Raw genomic sequence first — 20,298 nt, 5'->3', positions numbered from 1 at the left:
GAGACCATTGTGAATTCTGATGCTAAAAAATATTCTGTTCTTGTTTCATGAAAACTTATCACTTTAAATGTGTAAATAATAATACAATAACTTGTGAACTTTCTGCTGGTGGCCTGAATTTATTTTAAACTATCAACATAATTTGACTGGAATTTGTATGTTGATCCCATGTTTGTGTAAGGTTACCCCTAGGACACATTGAGCCTGATTTATTAAAGCTCTTCATGAATGGAGAAAATAGATTATCATGGGTAATCCAACAAACTAGAGAATTCATAACTTTGACATAAACATGTGGTTGAGTGAGAATTGTGTGTTAGGGTCAGGCAGTGCTTTTTTATAAGGAGAATGTTAACTTGCTGGAGTAAACAAATCCAGCACTCATAACTTACTTATTTGTTAATGAAAAAACAATGTTTATAAATGTTTATATTATTATTATTAAACAGGATTTATATAGCGCCAACATATTACGCAGTGCTGTACAATAAATAGGGATTGCAAATGACAGACTAATACAGACAGTGATACAGGAGGAGAGGACCCTGTCCCGAAGAGCTTACAATCTAGTAGATAAACAAATAACAAACATGGTCTTCACCAGCTTGAACAAGGCTTTTCTAGATTGTATCCTACTGGCTGAACTTCAACACCAACAGATACTGTTGGGCGGCATGCTTATATTGGTTCTTCGGTTGAGTAATGTTTCACTCACCTGAAAAAGAGCCTAGTGTGAAACACCTTGAGTAACGGTATGCTATGGAATATAATGAATGTTTTTGCTGTATATTATGATTCCTCTATTAGAGATCTCTTTGGAACTGCTTTTTACGGACTATTACTGCTAAAGATAATATTACATTTATATAAAGATATATGTAATTTTTTTTTTTTATTAACGTAAAGGTAACATTATACTACATTATACTTTGCCAAAATGTACTTTATCAGGTCTAGTGGAAAATACAGATGGTCAGATTAGCCCAAAATTGAACTTTTTAGAGTAAACACCAAACAGTACATCAGACAGAAAGCCAATAAAGCTCACTTTCCAAAGAAAACCATACCAACAATAGGGAATGCAGGTGGTAGCATTCTTTAGGGGTATGTTTTTTGCAGCAGGGACTTGGGCACTTTCCAAGATAGAAGAAAAGGGGAATAGGGAAAAAACTAACAGAGGAAAACCTGCTGCCTTCTACCAAGAAAGTGTCAAGGGGAAGAAGGTTCACCTACCAACAAGTCCGTGACCCGAAGCACACAGCAAAAATGAATATCCCTGTATTGTCTTGTAAGAGTTCAAACTTATACCCTATTAGGAATATATGGAATGACTTGAAGATTGCAAGTCTACCAACAACCATCATCAAATTTGAACAGTTCTGTAATGAGGAGTGGCATAGATTGTACAGTCTAGATGTCCAAAGTTGGTGGGGATATATCCTAACACACTCAAGGCTGTAATTAGGCAAAAGGTAGTTCCACAATGTACTGACGACGAAAGGGTAAATGGAGGGATGACCCTTTATTCATCTCAGTGATTATGTTTTTTGCATTGTGAAAATTTTAAAGCAATGCTTCTTGTGTATACCCACTGTACTCACTTGGCGAAAGGGGGCATTAAAACAAATCCATACTCTTGATGAGAGAAGGAAACAGTCTGTATTAAAGCTGGTGTTTTTAGAATAAAATAATTTTTATGAAACTACTTGCTTTAGTCTCAGTAGATGGCTACTACAGAATAAATATAAGAAATATAGGAGGCATGGTCCCTAAACATGTAAGTGAAGGTTCTTGGTACACTGATTTTTCTTCATTAACATCCCATTCAGGGACCAGTTGTACAGCCCTTTCCCATGGGGTCTCCAGCATAATGCTCTGTATATTTGTTTTTGTTTTTTTCTATCCCCTGTCTAGTAAGGGAGGAATTAGCTACCTGTGTCCTAGACTCTGATGGAGTTGCCTTTCCACTGATCAACTATGTATTTAGTTGAAGTGCAACTGCTCCTGAAAGGTTTTCACATTGTCCATCAGTCTTCCTGGTTGCAATTTGCTTACCTCTGGCATTGAGCAAAAACTTTTAATGTAACTCTTGTCCTACACATTACATCATCCCCAGCAACCACTACATTCCTTGCAACTTTCAGATGCTAGGGGTGAGCCAGCTACAATGCACTGCACATGCACCACAGGAAGTGTACATTATTTTAAAAATTAGAAGAAGGGGAGGAATTGGAAAAGTTGTGCCAAAATTTTCTTTTCTGCTATAAATGACCGTGTAATATAAATTCTCTAATTATGTATTAGAAAAATATTTCCCTTCTTGCTGAATGTATTGCATAGTTGTTGCACTTAAAACATGGACTTTAAATGGTAATGATTAGCTTTAAAATCTTTCATGCAACATGTTTGAAACTGATCCAAATCCACACCCCCAACTTGACTTGAGTGGTCACATGATACCTAAAAGGCTGCCAAGCTTCGCCTCCCAAATAAATACAGCAGCACCAGCCTTGGACAGTTCTGCGAAGTTACTGTTGTCAGAATGGCAGTGAATGTTGCTGCTTCTCTTCTCCTTACTTCTGGGGTCACTCTTCTTATATACTTCATTAAATGGTGGATGAATGTAAAGAAGAAAGGCTTACCACCAGGACCGACCCCTCTGCCACTTTTGGGGAACATTCTGCAGCTCAGTACCACTGAAATGCCACAGTCACTAGTGAAGGTAGGAATAGTTATTATTTTTTATTATTACTATTATTATTACCCTGTATTTACATAACTCTGACATGTTATGCAGCACTTTACAAAGTCCATTGTCATATCACTAATAGTTTCTCGAAGGGGCTCACAATCTAATGTCCCTACCATAGTTATACGTCTTTAGCACAGTTCAATTTTGAGGGGAAGCCAAATAACTGCATGTTTTCTGGATGTGTGAGGAAACCACAGTGGGCGAAGGAAACCCATACAAACAAGGGGAGAACATACAAACTCATTGCAGATATTGTCCTGGCTAATTACATTTATTTTATTAATGCACACTTGTGTATTCTAGGTAGTAATGCATCATAATGTCAGGGAATAATGCAATTCAGACTCAATTCTTGTATTTTTTTTCTTCTATTTAAAGAGGAATAGGCTGCAGAGATGGAGACATAATCCTGCCCCTGTACAAAGCATTGGTCAGACCACATCTGGAATATGCAGTCCAGTTTTGATCACCAGTTCACAAAAAGGACATTGTGGAATTGGAGAAAGTGCAGAGAAGGGCAACTAAACTAATACAATTAATGGAGGAGAGATTAGCTGAACTGAATCTATTCTCCCTTGAGAAGAGACCTTTAAGGGATAGAGATATGAGAGATAGAGATAGAGTTAAAGAGATATGATCACCCTGTATAAATATATATACGGTCCAATTAGAGAACTCTCTTCCTAATTATTCATTTTGAGATCATTACAAAGAACAAGAGGGCACACTTTGCGTCTGGAGGAAAAGAAGTTTAAGCTCTGGATAAGGAAGGGATTCTTCACTGTAAGGTCTGTGAAAATGTGGAATTGTCTCCCTCAGTAAGTAGTTTCAGCAACTACTATAGATTGTTTTAAGAAAAAGCTGGATGTTTTTCTAGAAGCACAGAATATAACTGGGTGTTAAGGTTTTAAAGTAAAAATATCAGTGATTGTTGATCCAGGGAACATCTGATTGCCTCATGGAATCAGGAAGGAATTTTTCCACTGTTGAAGCAAATTGTACTAGGGGCTTTTTTTGCCTTCCTGTGGACCAACTATGTCTTATAGGGTTTTATATTTGGGATATGTTTATTTCCCTAGTGGTTGGACTTGATGCACTTATGTCTTTTTTCAACCTGACCTACTATGTAACTATGTAATTTAGAACACTAACAATAAGCAAAAGGGACATATTTACGCATGTCTGTGGGATGTATAAATACCTTGCTAGGATGATCCTCCAGGGACATGCTTGCTTTCCAGGTTGTCCTGGAAGTCAGCATAGTAGTTTTTGTGGTTTATTAAATGTGTTTAGTTATAATGAACATGGTGAAATACTTCCAATGTGATCACCCTTTTTATTTCTGATTAACCATTGTCATAGCTTTAAAGTTTACCCTGTACAGTAAAGTCTTCAATTGGCTACTCAGTGCTTTATAAACATGGATGGTTAGCTTTTTCTAAAGAAAAAAAAATGGAGCGTAAAAAGCCTGTACAACATTACAAATAGGCTGAGCTAAAGGAACGTTGGCCTGGAGCTAGTTAAGAGAAGGGCCGCATGACAGGGTAAGAAGGGAAGGCAGGAAAATCAGGGGTTAGGTTTAAAAAAAAAAAAAAAAAAAAAAAAAGAGAGAGAGAGAGCGGGCCAAAGAAACTGCCGGAAATTTGTAAAATAATAAAAAAAAAAAAAAAAAAAAGGGCGGGAAAGAATAATTTTGGTTGGGGGGGTTATTGGTCCAGGAGTGGTGGGCAAAACTTTAAAAAGGGACACAAGGGGAGGGGACAGACAATTTTTTCTGGGAACAAGCAACTGTTTTTTTTGGAAGTGAGTTTTTGGGCATTTGTCATAGCAGCAGGGTGGTTTTTTGCTAGGTCCATGAATGGGTTAAGGTTCGGGAAAAAAGGGAATAAGGGGGTAGGGCCTATCAGGTAATGGGCTCTGTTTCGTTAGTGGTGGTCCTGCACGACACTTGGTTGTTGTGGGGGCTAGGTGTTAAAAGGGCTTATCCGCTAATTGTCCCCGAGGCGGTGTGATAGCGGCTGGGGGCCTGGTTAGTGAGCGGGGGTATTTGGTAAAAGGATTAGGATGGGAGGAATTGTTTCATGGACCTAGAAAGAAAACAATGGCTGGTGGAATAGAAGACTGTCATGAAAAGTTTGTTGTTTGATGTTTTACATATGTTGATGTATATATAAAAAGAAGGTTATCATATACAATGGTTAATAAAATGAGCTGCTATGGGCAATTTTATCCAACAAATGGTGTCGTCTATTTAATGGGGAACGTTGGGTTAGACTGGAGAAGGAGCAGTTCATGGCTTCCTCTGCTGTGCCCTAGTCAAGAACTGTGATTACCCATGGCAGTTTGGAGAAGTAGATGAGGGGAGAGAGATGGGTAGTCATGGTATGCTATTTGTGAAATATCCACTCCTTTGGCTAGGATATTAGGACAGTTAGTGAACAAAAGAAAATTATGGCATACTATAGTCCCAGATCTGCTTGAAGCTTTGTTTAAAAACACAAATCTCTATCAACAGCTAAGTGAAAAGTTTGGACCTGTGTATACACTCTACTTGGGAAATAGTCGAGGGGTCATCCTGATTGGCTACGATGCTGTAAAGGAGGCTCTAGTGGATCATGGTGATGTGTTCACTGACCGCGGGAATATGGATCTGATAGAACTATTCTTTAAGGATTTTGGTAAGTTTCTAAAAATAATAAAAAAAAATTCTGATTATGAGTAATAAGTTTTGCATTGGATATTCATTTGTTTAAATGTCTTGATGATAGAATTGTAAAAAATAAACTGACTCCAATCATTAAATTGATCTTAACTAAGGATTCTAAAACTGTAATTATTGTGATATCAAGGTAACAATTAAGGCACATTCTAATAAAACTCAGACATTCAATTTACAATAAAATTACATACTGGGAACCTGACCACCATGTTTTGTGGTACAATTAAACATTCTGGAGTGGTACCATGCTTACAATCTTGTTACTTAAGGGAACATTGGGCCATTGACAATGTGGGCTGTAAAATACATAAATGTGGATGCCAACAGAACAGATATCTGTATGAAAAAGCCAGGACTTGCTGTTGTTTTTTTTTTTAACAATTCAAGACAATTCAATTTTCTCAGCAGGTTAATTTGGCAAATTATGTGATTTACTATTAAATAGCCACAAGGGATAGGTTGGTTATTTTGGAGGGGATTTCATTTACTGTTAAGGCGTATACATTGATGACCCAATTTAAACAGAGCATTATCCAGTCTCCGTTATCTGTAGTGGCTAGACATTGAACTGAGCTTTGCACAGCTATACACTGTATCTCTAGCTAAAATGTATTTTTCAGTTTTGGATAGCGTAACCCTTCCATGGAAAACCCATACGGAGACCTGTTACAGGATGCCTTGCACAGAATCACATTTTTAGTATCTCTTCATAGTCTTTGGCTATAAAGAGCCCCTGCTCAGCCATGGGAGGTTATTTGTACCATGCCAGCACTCAGTCGCCCTCTAGGACTTTGTTAAACAAAGAATAGTGACCAGGGAGGTGCAAGCATTGACCAATGAATCCCCTAAGTGAACAGGGCTATGGGACAAGAACCTGAAAAGATTTCAGGAGCCCAAATGCAATTCCAGATAAAGGACAAGGGGTAACACATGGAAGGCTGAGATCTGAATGGTAGGTCCAAGGATATGAGAAAATATGTGGTCAGTGGAAAACAAATCAGTAGTAGGTCCTGGCACCAAAAAGAAGAATGGTTAATAAATATTAGTCTGGCAACAACAAAATCAAGGAAAATGCAGTCTAGCAATAACTGTTTTAAGGGATTCACTGCCAAGTTTGTGTGTAGGTGTGTGCATCCTCCCAGTAAAAAAATTTGTAGTCACCTCACCAAAAAGTAACTAAACCACTGATTGTAGCCACTGCGAATGGAAGCTGATTTTATGAATTTTTAGGGTCATTTACTTTTTTTAAGTACTATCCTTAAAGTTGGTCGACTAAGTAAACACCTAAATTACAAATAGTTGTAAATGTTACAGTTGAATGAATGAACACTGTAACTTGTTCTGTTCTATGAAGAAGGGAGGGGGGAGAATGAACGATTGGCATTCCGCTGAACCCTCCTCACCTGACTTGTATAGCAGTCGTTCCCCATCAGTCATTCATGGATCCGTCCTGATGGATCCATGAACAATGTCAGGCAACCACTGTACACATATCAAATTTTCCCCTGAGCTGAGCACGACCATTCGCATCGGGTGGGAATCATGTGAAATGTGTACAGAGCCTAAGACATCTTGATTGATCTATAGATAAGGTATAAAACAAAGTTAGAAAATCTTCACCTCATTGAGCCTCAAAGCTTTAGGGTATTTCTTATGAATTGTTTACACTTTCAGGCGTCTTCAAATAAAATTTGTATATTGTTTTTTTATTTTTCTAGGGATCATCTTGAGCAATGGAGAAAGGTGGAAGACATTGCGTTTTATATATTGTTATATTTATATATGTTTTATATATGTTTATTTTATATTGCAATTATATATTGTTATGTTAATGTATATCTTATCCAGTCTTGGAAAATGTTACTATATGAGGCCCAAAGTGAAAAAACATAATGCTGATTAGTCCTGTATGTATAATCATAGATTCACCAATTAACCCAAGTTATCTGCTGAAGTTGGCTGTGTCCAATGTTATCTGCTCCATTGTGTTTGGAGAGAGATTTGACTATGAGGATGAAAAGTTTAAGAACCTTTTAACACTTTTTCAAGAAGTTGTGACCCTGATAAACTCCAGATCAGTCCAGGTAAATATAGTGGTACAAGCAGCAGTGAATATGTGTTGCTGCACAATACATAACAATAACTTATAAAGTAGGACACAAATGCAGGAGTACAGTATGATGGGGGTCGTCATAGCTTTAATAATTATTTTAGAGACAAGAACAGATGTGGGACATTTTTTAAGCAAGTATAGGCATGCCAATGCAACATCCATGCAACACTTTTTTTATATTATAGATGTAACACATTTAATATTATAGAGAACTAAGTTATACAGATTTCCCCTTACTTTCTATTCTGTTGAGAACATTTTACAAAGATTGGAAAGCAGGAGAACAGCAACACATTTTGTTCAGTATAGGAGGAAAGGCTGAAACCTCCTAAAAGTAAGTAGCTCAATCATATAGGACCATTCAAGTGTATAACTTCAGGCCACATTGGTATCCACATCCAAAAACCTAACGATTTTTAATAAGGTAAAACAAAAAGAAAAATGGATTTCTAAAGATACTTTTAGAGTCCAATTTTTCTGCACTCAAAAATAAATAAGAACTATCCCCTATCATTGAACTTCATATTAGACTTGTGCTAGTATTACAGTTCAACACAGATACATCCCATTGGTTTCTTTTGTAGCATTAGCATTGTATAAAAAAAATTGGATGTGCCCGGGGTTAAAAAGATAGTGGTTCTATTGAGCTTCATTTCTCTCATTCCTCCACAATCCCCATGTTAAAGAGGAACACCACAACCCTGTCCTGGATTAAAATTTGGCCATGATGGCCTCTCTTTATATACCCAAATGTTACTTTAAAAAAAAAAAAAAACAACGATAATGATAGCAGTAACCATAAGAGGATTTTAAACCCTATTACCAATTGTATAACACTAATAGGTCAAGGTCCATGAAGTCCCAGTGAACGTCAACTTATATTCCTGAGTAACCCACTCCTTTTTTAGGATCCAAACCCCCAGCCACCATACACTGCCTATGGGAATATAGGTTAACACCAACTAACATCTTCACGTGGAACACCATACCTGGGTTCCTACTCCCTCCATGCAACATACCAACCGCAATCCCTTCATGGGCTTTACCAACCCCATAACCAATTACTCTATTTTCCACAAACCACCACACGAGTCTGTGACTTGACCTTTCTTCGCACTTTTCCCAACTGAAATTCTTATCCTCTACCCTCAGCTTAATATTCTGCTGACCAATCCCAATACACTGACCCTAACCAATCAGGTAGGCCTAAAACCTCCCCAACCAACATTTGTTAATTCCTTGCTGTCCTCACCCCCTTTTTCACTCTGTCATTCAACCCCTCTGCCTATTGCTTTCTCCCATGTTCCAGGGTTTATTTAGTAGCATCATATCATCGCCATGATACAGTGCAATATTTGGTATTATAAACGGAAACAGCCAGTAACTTAATTCTCACTGCTTGATTCATCAGTGCAATTCATCTATACATACATTTGTTATCCATATTCTCCACAATAACATATCACAACACACAACATTGTAAGAGTAGTTCAGCTTTAGCCATTTTAGGGCCTGATAATGTTATGTTATGTTAACATTTGGTATTTTATAAGATGTGTATGCTGTCTTGGTAAAGTATTGCTCAATATTTAACTCTGCAATTAAATATTTTTTTTTAGTTTTGTAGTCTCTTCCCAACGTTAATGAGCTGGGTTCCAGGGAACCATCACAAAGTTATGCAGAATTTAAAAGTAATAAGAGAAATATTCACAGACATGATAAAAGGACACAGGGAGACATTGGATGAAAACTGCCCACGTGACTTCATTGATTGCTTCCTCATAAAAATGGAAGAGGTGAGTGTGCTTTTATTTTTGGGTAAAAACCAGGTTACATCTCTAATTAAAAGATTGACATTGATAGTTTGCAGTTGTAAAGTCCTCTTGATCAGCCTTTTTAATAGTAATAGGAAGTAATATGTTCTAACAAAAGGTGAATTATTGATGTGTGCCCCTGCAAACTAACAGCTTCAAACTCATGAAAAGGGTTAGAGAAGCTACGGAAAAGGGATTACATTTGCCCTAAACCTAGTGGTACTTAATATTTTCACCTCGGACAATGGCACTAACATCTTAATACTTACTTGATTCACCTACCTCAGCCTCACTGTGTCAATACTTACCAACTCCTAAATCAGCTCCTAGTTCCTCGCTTAGGTGCTTCCCTTTCATCCTGCCAGGATTGGCCACTTGGATGGACGTAGCTTTCTTTATTGGCATTTCTTTTACCATCCATTCTGCATATTTTTTTTCATCTTTCAAATCATATGCCACAAATGTAAATTGATGGATTCGTAAATTCTGAGATCCGTGTAGGTGTTAGCTGTTTTAAGGGTCTTCAAAATTGGGATCCAAGGAATTCACTAGGTTGGCAACTTCCTGGATGAAAACCTTAGGCTATTGCCATTTTCCATTCTTAGTACTAGGTACGCCCTACCTTCCCATACTCCTCCACAATATATCCAGCTTAAACAGATGCTATTTAGTCCTTTATACTCTCATTTGTCCAGCTCCGCTGTGTAATCCATGGCCATGTTATGTTTGCCATCTTTCTTTATCCTCTCTTCTGAGGATGCACTGGATCTCTTGGAACAGAGCTGGGCAAGTGTCCGCAATGCTAATATCAGTAAACTAACAACAGATGCAATTTCAAAATATGTATTAAGCATATTATTTTTTTTCCCTTAAATTCAGGCCCTTCCCATTTTCAAGATTTCTCACTATCCACCTTAAATGTAGTCTACTTTCTGGCTCACTAGAACATGTCCTGTGGTTCTGCTCACGAATACAAGTTTTCTAGAGCTCATCTCCTAATTTCATGTCACACATTAAAGGTTGTCATTGATCAGTTATTCCCCATGTTACCCTTTTTCATATCTCTGCAGCACTGAATAATTCAAATTCCCCTTCTGCTTCCCTGTCTAAATTTGATCACTTAAAAAATTAATAATACAAAATTGTTTTACCTTCTATCAATTACCATAGCTCCTGCGTCAATAGAAGGCAGTCACCATTAGCAGACACACCTTCCCCTCCTTTTTACAGTCTCAACCAACTGAGATCATTGGGGCCTTTCACATTGGTACCTTACCAGAGGCTTGGGAGGCTTACAAAAGCTGACTCTCCACCCATTACTTCTTACATTCTCATTTGTCTTGTTGTGTACCTTTATGTTTTTTTAGGCTTATCTCCCATTTGTTTTGTTTCCAAAATGTTATTTTAACTTTTCCTTTATATTTTTTATTTTTAGAGTTACCTGGCTGCCTTCCATTTTCTCTTCAATCCCTTTTCCCCTGTCCTTTGCACTCCATAATCCCTATTCCCTATATTTTATTTTTGTATTGTTTCCTAATGCCTTTTTTATTAAAGATAAAAAATACTATGAGCCAGGGGGTGGCTTGTTTGGATTTTTTGAGATTTTTTGATTTATTAGTCCTACAAGACTGCTAAAATTACTCCAAAATGTATTTTTCAGGAAAAGAAAAACCCGAAAACATAATTCCATATGGATAACCTAATAGTAACAGTAAATGACTTGTTTAGTGCCGGGACTGAAACAACAAGTTTAACACTGAGATATGGCTTCCTCATACTACCTAAATATCCTGAGATACAAGGTAACGTAATAAAACACCTAGGGCAATATCACACAATGTAAGGGTACAATTCTGTCAAAACTGAAAACTAATCCTTCAAATATATTTTAGGGAAACAGCCTACCAACTAAAACAATTGGTTTATTTTATCCATACCTTTATTTTTTTTTTGCAAACGTCCACCCAAATTCCTTGATCGTGAAACACAGCTGTTGGGGAAATACCACCCTTGTTTTCTGTTTTTACAAAAGAAACCTAATGTGGAATAAAACCTCAGTAATACCAAATTTGTTGGAACCACTATTCATATTCAAGCCCTGGAGGTTTTATTGAGATAGGTGATGATTGCGTTCCAGTGGACTTGTCCTATACCATAAAAAACATTTTGATGCTTATCCAAGTGACTACTTCAGTTCTATAGAGTCTCAAGAAAATTTACCAGTGTTTATAGCCACATGGGGAACTTAGTCACTTTTATCCAATCACCACAAAATGTGTTAAGACATGTTGTCTAAAAACATGATGGGAATTGTCAAAATATGTAGAAATAAAATTCCTTTTGCTAGTTACATTATCCAAATAACATGAATCTTTAAGATTTCTGACAAGTGTTCAGCATTTGTGTTACATTCATCAACATTCTTGTCAAACTGCCTGGGGTTCCTGGCACAGATTAGAAATGAACAAGCTGATTAAATAAGTATTAAATGTAGTTAATAATGTCTAACCCCGGTTCATCTCCGGCATCAGTAAGGAGTTGGGAATGCCGCCAGTTGCCAGGGAAGATGTTAAATCAGAAGCATCTGCATGTTGGAGAAAAAAACAGAAGCACAGAAGGTGTAGGGGAGTACAATTTTACTTTATAATAGAAAGTTGAACTTTTACAAACACATGGCTGCAATTAATCTTTCTTAACAAGCACTTTCTGTAGAATTCCCTGAAAAATGCTGCTTTGCAATAACTTTAATATTAAAATTAAAGTGGCCCTGTCACTAACCCATTACAATTAATTTGGAGAAACTGTGTAAAAGAAAAAGATGAATGCTTACCTGTCTACAGGGAGTGACTCCACTATGATCACTGCTGGTACCCCATATAATATTCCTACACTAAACACTGTGGTTTAATGTGCCATCCATTACATCAGTACTGTGTCCTGTGTCAACCAGCTAACAGAGAACAACGGGGAATAGGACATTGAATACTCCTGGAGGTGTCTGATACTGTTGATGGCCATAGCTCTGTGAGTGATGACTGGAGTTGCCGTCCACTGGATAGACAAGTATTTTTCTTCTTCTATTACAGTTTACAACAAGGTCACTCTAATAAATATATATTAAACTCTGCCATTTGAAATCACCACTACTAGGCTTGGTTGTGTTTTGTGGGAAATATTTCTACGTGTACATAAATGGATAAATAAAGATGTTACATCCTACCTTTTTCTGTTTGCTCCAGAAAGAGTCCAAAAAGAGATCGACGATGTAATAGGCAGTGAACGTTGTCCATCAGTGGAGGACAGAAGTAAGATGCCGTATACAGATGCTGTGATCCATGAGATCCAGAGATTTGCTGATATTGTACCATCAGGTTTACCCCATGCTGCAAAAAAGGACACCATGTTTAGAGGATATCACATTCCGAAGGTGCTCTTCCTAGACTTCTAGGATATTCTGAGATACATTTTGTCTCTCTATAGCGAATATGATTTAAAACCAAACTAAACTTTCTTTTGTCAATGCAATCTCTGCACCATATTTAGAAAAAAAAATTATGCATGTAATTAAACTCTTAAATGAAATTCAAGGCCTGTATGTGGCCCTAGAGGACTGATAGCACATTATGAAGAATTATACATCATCCATCCTAGTAAAATTGTTCCACGTGGATGAAGATTCTTACCCTATTACTGTTTGTAATGTAAACAGTGTCTAAAGCCAAAATTTGTCAAATTTAATAGATTCATCTTCTAAATTTGTTTTGGTAAAAGAGAGGTACCATGTGAAGTTATAACTGGCTACCGGGTCAGGAACAGAGTAGAAGTTTTCTATTGCTCTTGCACTAGATCTAGATATCATGTCTGATATTGCTAGAATATCAGACATGAATAATGCATTTCAAAGAAGCCGCTCAAAGAACAGGTAAGTTATTGAAGGTTAAACTATCTCCATATAAGACTGGGACCAATCTGTTAAAAAATGTTGTTTCTTAGCCTGCAATCTTTGTTCAATTTGAATATGTTTTGGGTTTACCAATTACATTCTTTATATCTTAGGGAACTTTGGTGCTTCCAATCCTTACTTCAGTATTAAAGGACCCCACACAGTTCAAAACCCCACAAACATTTAACCCAGGACATTTCCTTAATGAGAATGGCACTTTCAAGAAGAACGATGCCTTCATGGCTTTTTCAGCAGGTACCAAGTTATATAGTTAATACTGCAAGTAATGAGTTTTATAGATACAGAAAGATCTTAATTTATACTATGGTTGTGTTCTGAAATCCAGGTTTAATTCACAGAGCTAACACACCAGGATAAAGATTTTTATTTTAGGTTCTATATATATATATATATATATAAACATATATATATATATATATATATATATATATATATATATATAGACCCCATATACGTATATGCATAAATTGATAAACTGTATTGTATAACTGCATCTGCTGTTTGCATATTTGTACTAATGCAATGCTTAGTTATCTAGCACAGGTATACATCACAAATCCAATACAAATGTAAAAGAAACCACTAAAAGATGATCCAAGTAGAGAGTTATATGTACAGTGAAATGGCAGAGAGCCCCAGGCATGACCATTTGGGGTAATGGCCAGCAGTGACATTCTGCTGTAACACTGAAATACTTGCGTGTCCTGTTCGTAGTCACATGGTGCAGCTATGGAGGGGGAGCTGATAGCCTATTGTATGATTGAAAAACCTTGACAGTAATCACATAAAACATTACTTGACAGTAATCCCATTTTCACACAATCGCTTCCATTGTGCTATACAATGTCATAGCTCACCATAGTCTCTTAGTCTGTGGTGTAGGATCAGTATTCACAGATCTATAACTATCTTTCTTTTTAGGGCCAGTGGGGTACTAGGGACCCTTCTTATGACCACTGTACTGCAGTGAATGAGTGGATTGGTTCCTGGATTCAAGTCTGACCTGCTATTGGTTGCTAGCCCTATTTAAAGCTCTCTAGCTCCAGGCTCTGGCTGCTGGATCCTAAGCGTGATATATACCTTAATTCTTGCATGCTACCTGCCCAGAACCTTATCTTTGGCGATTCCTATACTGAAGCCCTCTGTACTGCTTGCTCCTTGTGGGTAAAGCCTGGGGGTCAGGACATGGTGCTGTAGTAGTTCAGGGGTCACTAGGGTTACTTGCCCATCACCCATTGCAGGGTGCTAGGCAAAATGGAGACACTTAGATTCGATACCCCAGGAAATACCGCGTCACCTGCCAGTGGGCACAGCCCTCACTGCTTTCCAGGAAAGTTTTATTTATTTCTTGCCATTAGCAGGCTCTGTTGCAGGGCTTGGAAGGGGAATTATCAAATCTTTGCATTAGACACCATAGATTTTTAACTATACCTCTAAACTTTGGTACTTATCAGCAGAAGTGATCTGCACCAATATCTTAAAGTCCCTGCAACTGGACCAAAAAGTACCATTTTCTTATGGATGAAACAATATTTATTGTATAATTTTGTATTTTCTCTTTCTCAAGAGACCCCACTAGTGCTATTCACTGGAACAATATATAGGTGATTGGAATGGTTTGGAAGTGATACACAGCCTTATGCTTCCATTCAGCTGACTGTCCAATTTTAAGTCCTATTCATTGTGCATTCATTTACATCAGTTAGCATACCATATAGAGTATATCTACACTCATTGGGTAACACCTAAAAAGACAGTCACTGTTTAATGGGTCTTAGAAGTGGACAAAGACTTTAAACTTAACAAGCAGTAAAACTTGCCATGATAATCATTATTATTTGTATACTCTTTCAATAATGCCTAATTCTATAGCAAAAGATGTGCTCTTTTTAGTAGTTATTGATGTATTTTCTCTTTTATTTATCAGGAAAACATAATTGTATAGGGGAAGGTCTGGCTCACATGGAACTCTTCCTTTTTTTTACAACTGTTCTGCAAAGGTTTACTCTGAATCCAACTATGGACATAAAGTACATAGAAATCACAGCAGAACCCAACACAAATGCTTCCAAACCTCGTGAATATGAGATGCTAGCTGTGCCTCGCTGAGAGAACATTCTATACTCTAATGTCATGGAATATTCTGCTTTTGCTTCACAAACACCACTTTACAAATTGAAAATAATATTGCAATAACATGGAAATTGCACCTGTTGGAGTCCTGAACTTTTTAAAACTAAGGACATAATTTGCCCAGGTCATCCCGAGCTTGTGTGAGATTCCATCCAGGACACAGCTTTGCAGGTTCTGATAGGGCATGAATGGTATGTGAATAATGCATTATTACTTGAAAATCTTACAGAAAAAATGAGTACCTGGACCAATAGTACAGACAACTGAGTAAAAACCAACAATTACTGGCCAACCTTCTTGGTTACAAAAGTCTTAGTGCAGTAAAACTAATGTAGGATATTTCAACTCAACATGAACATGGGGTTGAGCGTGGATTGTGTATACGATAGAGCAGTACTTTCATAGAGCGAAACATACCTTGCTATGATAAACAAATCCAGCACTGACTAATAGCACATTCATTTTTATTGTTTCTTGTAAATACAATTTACTAACCCAAGAGTAACATTATAATTCTAATGGTGTTGGAAATGAACAGTGATTGTGTGATTGTATCAGACTGGCTAATAATTGCAACTTTGTGGCACTTTAGTATGGTGGCATCATTTTGCCATAATGTGGAAGACTTATCTCTTAGGCTACATAAACACCTTTGGCACTGGAAATGATACTTCATAATTGTTTCCAGTGACACAAGCGTGATGGATGAATGAACAAGCGCCGTTCTGTTCGATGAAAAGGAGAGGGGACAGAATGAGCGAGCGGCACACCACTGTGCTCTTCTTCCATTGACTTGTACATTAATCATTCCCCATCAGTCATTCATGGATCCATCCTGAAAGTGATGTTGGGCGACTGCTGAACACATGTCAGATTCTCGCCCATGGCGGCACCATTGTTTATATTGTGTGAGAATCATCTCATGTGTCTACATAACCTTACTTTCCTCATTCCTTATTATATTTTTTTACTGCTAGTTGCTGGTTGTAGCTTTAATTTTATGGACGTTCCCATACTTTTGTGGAAGACACATTTAAAGGCTTAGAAACCAAGTTATACAGGATTCCCTTCAATTCAGTTAAACATATCAAAATAGGATTCTGAAGGGCGCAGTTCTGCCTGTGAGCTTTGCTCTATGGAGGAGAGAGAATGTAAAATGAACCTCTTACCTTGAAGGATGTCAAAATCTAATGTTTTAGTTTCAAAATAATTACATTTGTAACACTTATCCGTTTGTATTTGTAACACATAACAGTTTCTTACTGCCATTGTGCCCTTGGGAAACCTATTCAACAGAAGGAATTCCTATACTTTTCCTGTTGTACTTCTAGTTGTAGATATACAGAGGTTAATTTACAAAGTAGGCAATAAAAATGACAAAGGTTCTATTTTTCTGCTTTAAAAATTTTGATACTCTTCAAATAGTTTCACTTTACTGTTCCACTTGCGACACAACATCTGGATCGAATGTCCTTGTGGCCATACGCTTGTAGTCTAGTAAATGCCATCATTTGGATCATGATGTCCATTTGGGCCCTGCCTCTAAGTTTGGAAGATGCACCAGTGGAACTGGGCACCAGATCCAACACTTCTTTCCAAGCAAAAGAACATCCACCAGCCTTGAAGTATGCCTAAAATCCTGCCAACAATGAAGATGATTCCAAGATCTTCTCTTTACTTTAAATACTGCAGTACCCTCCACAGATTTTTGGTATGAATCATCGGGCTTAGGGATTGTGTAGTTTTTTTTTTTCTACAGAGCCAAAGGATGTGAAATCTTCTGGGGAGTAGAAAGTCTAATGAATTTTCCATTGTTTTACAGAGTTATGTCAATGAAGAAAACCACATTCATTTTAAATGGCTTTAATGCAATGTTGGGGAGGGGGTCTTACTTGCTATTATATGGATGCAAGAGATTTTGATTGATTTAATAGGAAATATAGGCTCTTCACATAGCAAAGTGAAATATCCTCCTGCATAGGATATTTCCCCCTAACTTGGTAAATTAGATAAAGCTCTGCTGACTTAAATCATCGAATCACGTGCAAGGAGAAAACCTGTTTTTTTTTTTTTTTTTCTAGTATGTGATTGGGTATCCTTTGCAAAGAAAAATTTACCTACATTCACTAATAAATAAATTATTCCTTGCAAGATGATAATTCACCTTGGAGTGAAGGCCTTAAGTTCTATTAGTTAATCGGCAACTTTGTCTGTTTGTTCATTCCACTCGGTTTTGCCAGGTTTTATCTTTGTATTTTATAGATATTACTGTTAATAAAAACCTTTGAATCTCCCTTTGTTTCTCTGTGACTGAAATTCCACAGGACAATGCCATATTGAATTTAAACATTTCTACATAGTATGAAGTGAGTGTAGAAAATGCCGCTGCTAACTCAAGTATTCACCTGTACTATAGGGCAATACATCTGGATCTTGGGTTTCTTTGTCTATTTGCATTTTGAAGGGGGGACCTCCATCACTTTGTATTGCCACTTAGAATAAAATAATATCTGTGCCTGGAGGGTGGGTAACTGAAACTAGGTGGCATATCCAGCAATTCTTCATGACCTGAGGTATACAAACCAGAAAAAGAAATCAGGGTGCAATGGAGAAATCTTACCTGTTAGCATTAAAATCTACCTAAGACCATTGTGTCCACCTAGGACGGTGGGATGAAATTGTTTGATGTGAAAACCTGGGGTACTGATGACAGGAAAAGTACTTTGATCATACAATAGGACTACATTTAGTCTTTTCTGTATTATACTAGGAAGGAAACACAATGGGCCTGATTTCTTAAAGCTTTCCAAGACTGGAGAAGATAGTTTTGCTCAATATTACCAAATGTTTTTAAGAAATCCATTTCAGGTTTGTTGGATCACCCATGATAGTCTATCTTCTCCAGTCTTGGAGAGCTTTAATAAATCTGGCCTATTGAGTCTTGGCATTTTAGTGGTAAATCACAGTATTGACATTTGTTAGATAGATGAATGTATTGTCCTATCTTGCCAATCCCAGCTATTTCTAAACATTTTCCAGAATAATTTAAAAGCACACTTCTCTATGAACAGACAAGAAAAAGTTATGAACCAGTTTACCTTTCCAGGAACTGAACTATCATGTTGTTGGCTACAGTGCTGTAAAGTAGGCTCTAGTTGATAACAAGGATGCGTTCAGCTATGGATTTGGCCATATCTTCTTTAAAAATTTTAGCAAGGTTATGAAAATATAGTACAGGTAGTCCAGAGTTAAGAATATCCAACACACAGATGGCTCCTAGATACGAATGGGGCTTCCCTGCTTGGTTGTGTGCAGGACAGAGGCTTGATTTGGGGGGGTTCGCATAACTTCTTGTAACTCTTTAATGACCAAGACAAACTCTGCAGTTGTTTATTTTTGCATACCAAAGCAAAGCTTGCTCCAGAAGTTATTGAATGTCTAGGCCCCACAAAGTTTTTTTGGCTTTGTTTGTAATTAACTCACAGTGAGTATTTTCTACAGTAACTGACATCATGCTGCCTAATAATATGTTGAAACAAACATCTGTCCTAATTGCATTTATTAAAATAATGTACCTGTTCCGACTTTCATACAAATTTAATTGAAGAACAAACCTACATTCCCTATCTAACCTGTATGTAACCCGGGGACTACCTGTACATTTGAATTAATGTAGTATACATTCACAAGAAGAATGATCACCTGCTTCTAAGGCGTCACTCCATAGATGGTCAGACCACTGATGCAGCAAACCACCATTTCTTTTTGGCTGGCAATTTATGGAGTTTTTTCAGCATTTTGACCAGCAAGAGAGCACTAGTAAATAGAAGCTGGTGACTATGCTACTTCTTGATCTGGTTACTGTTACATCATGTCATTCCTCCAATATTTACACAAACAGAAGCAGATGACTGTGTTAAAGTGCAGTTGTCTCTTTCAAGGCTGATTAGCTGTTTTTCAGCAGGGACAGAGGTCAGACCCAGACAATTCAGTTATATGAAGTCCTAACGATGACAGACTCTATTATTACTCTTCTAATCATCGCTGCCACTCTGCTGATTTACCTCCTAATATGGTGGAGGGGGAACAAGCTGAACAACCTCCCCCCTGGGCCCAAACCCTTGCCTTTCCTGGGAAATATACTCCATCTAAGCACTTCAGAATTACCCCAGAGTCTTATTAAGGTAAGTGCAGGTTTCAGGTTGAAGAAAATAAGAACTGCCTATACATCAGTTCAGTTTGGTTTATTTATTAAAGTTTCTTTGGGGTCCATTCAGATCGGTGTACTGCAGTAACTAAAAGTAAAATGTTATGGTTTTACAAAAAAAAAAAACACACAATGCGTAATATGTTGGCGCTATATAAATCCTGTTTATTAATAATAATAATAATAATAATAATATGTTGTGTTGCACTGCATGGTGCAGGCACATTTGTTCCATTCATTAGGCTGCCAGACTATCACTTGCATGCATGAGTTGATGCAACACAGGGTCTGCTAATTAGTGTTTTTACCCAAGAACTAAATAACTTTCATCTATAATTCCCACATTTTTCTAAAGGAATGTTAAGTCAAAAGTGACCCAATAAATGAGCTCTTAGAGTTACCTTCCATAACATTAGGGGACCATAGACATTTAAGTTTAGGGGCCTAAATTATCAATAAAATCCGCGCTCGCTGGTCGCGCGCACTTTCGCGCTTCCAGCGAGCCGGTTTCCCGCGGTCCGGAGTCAAGTGCGCTCGTACACTCGCCCCCTCACTGCCAGCCGGATTCCTGCCTTGATAATAATGAGCAATAGGGG

The 20,298-nt window shown here is 37.4% G+C and overlaps 1 protein-coding gene and 1 pseudogene across 4 annotated transcripts in view; both read left to right on the top strand.

Moving 5' to 3' along the window:
• Window positions 1–2,513: 2,513 nt before the first annotated feature.
• LOC140343896 (cytochrome P450 2C8-like) lies at window positions 2,514–13,616 on the top strand (annotated as a pseudogene).
• Window positions 13,617–19,402: 5,786 nt separating this feature from the next.
• LOC140344146 (cytochrome P450 2G1-like) overlaps window positions 19,403–20,298 on the top strand; it is a 14,656-nt gene continuing 13,760 nt past the window's right edge. For 2 of the 4 annotated variants that reach the window (XM_072431104.1, XM_072431105.1), the window contains exon 1: window positions 19,403–19,679. In XM_072431104.1, coding sequence (XP_072287205.1) covers window positions 19,506–19,679 — 174 coding nt within the window. In that variant the 5' untranslated portion in view covers window positions 19,403–19,505. The remainder of the gene's footprint in view (window positions 19,680–20,298) is intronic. The other 2 variants (XM_072431103.1, XM_072431106.1) reach the window with 2 other exon arrangements.

This window comes from Pyxicephalus adspersus, chromosome Z, assembly GCF_032062135.1.
Source record: "Pyxicephalus adspersus chromosome Z, UCB_Pads_2.0, whole genome shotgun sequence".
NCBI lineage: Eukaryota > Metazoa > Chordata > Amphibia > Anura > Pyxicephalidae > Pyxicephalus > Pyxicephalus adspersus.
Note: the sequence above shows the minus strand (reverse complement) of the source record. Positions and strands in the feature narration are given on the sequence as shown.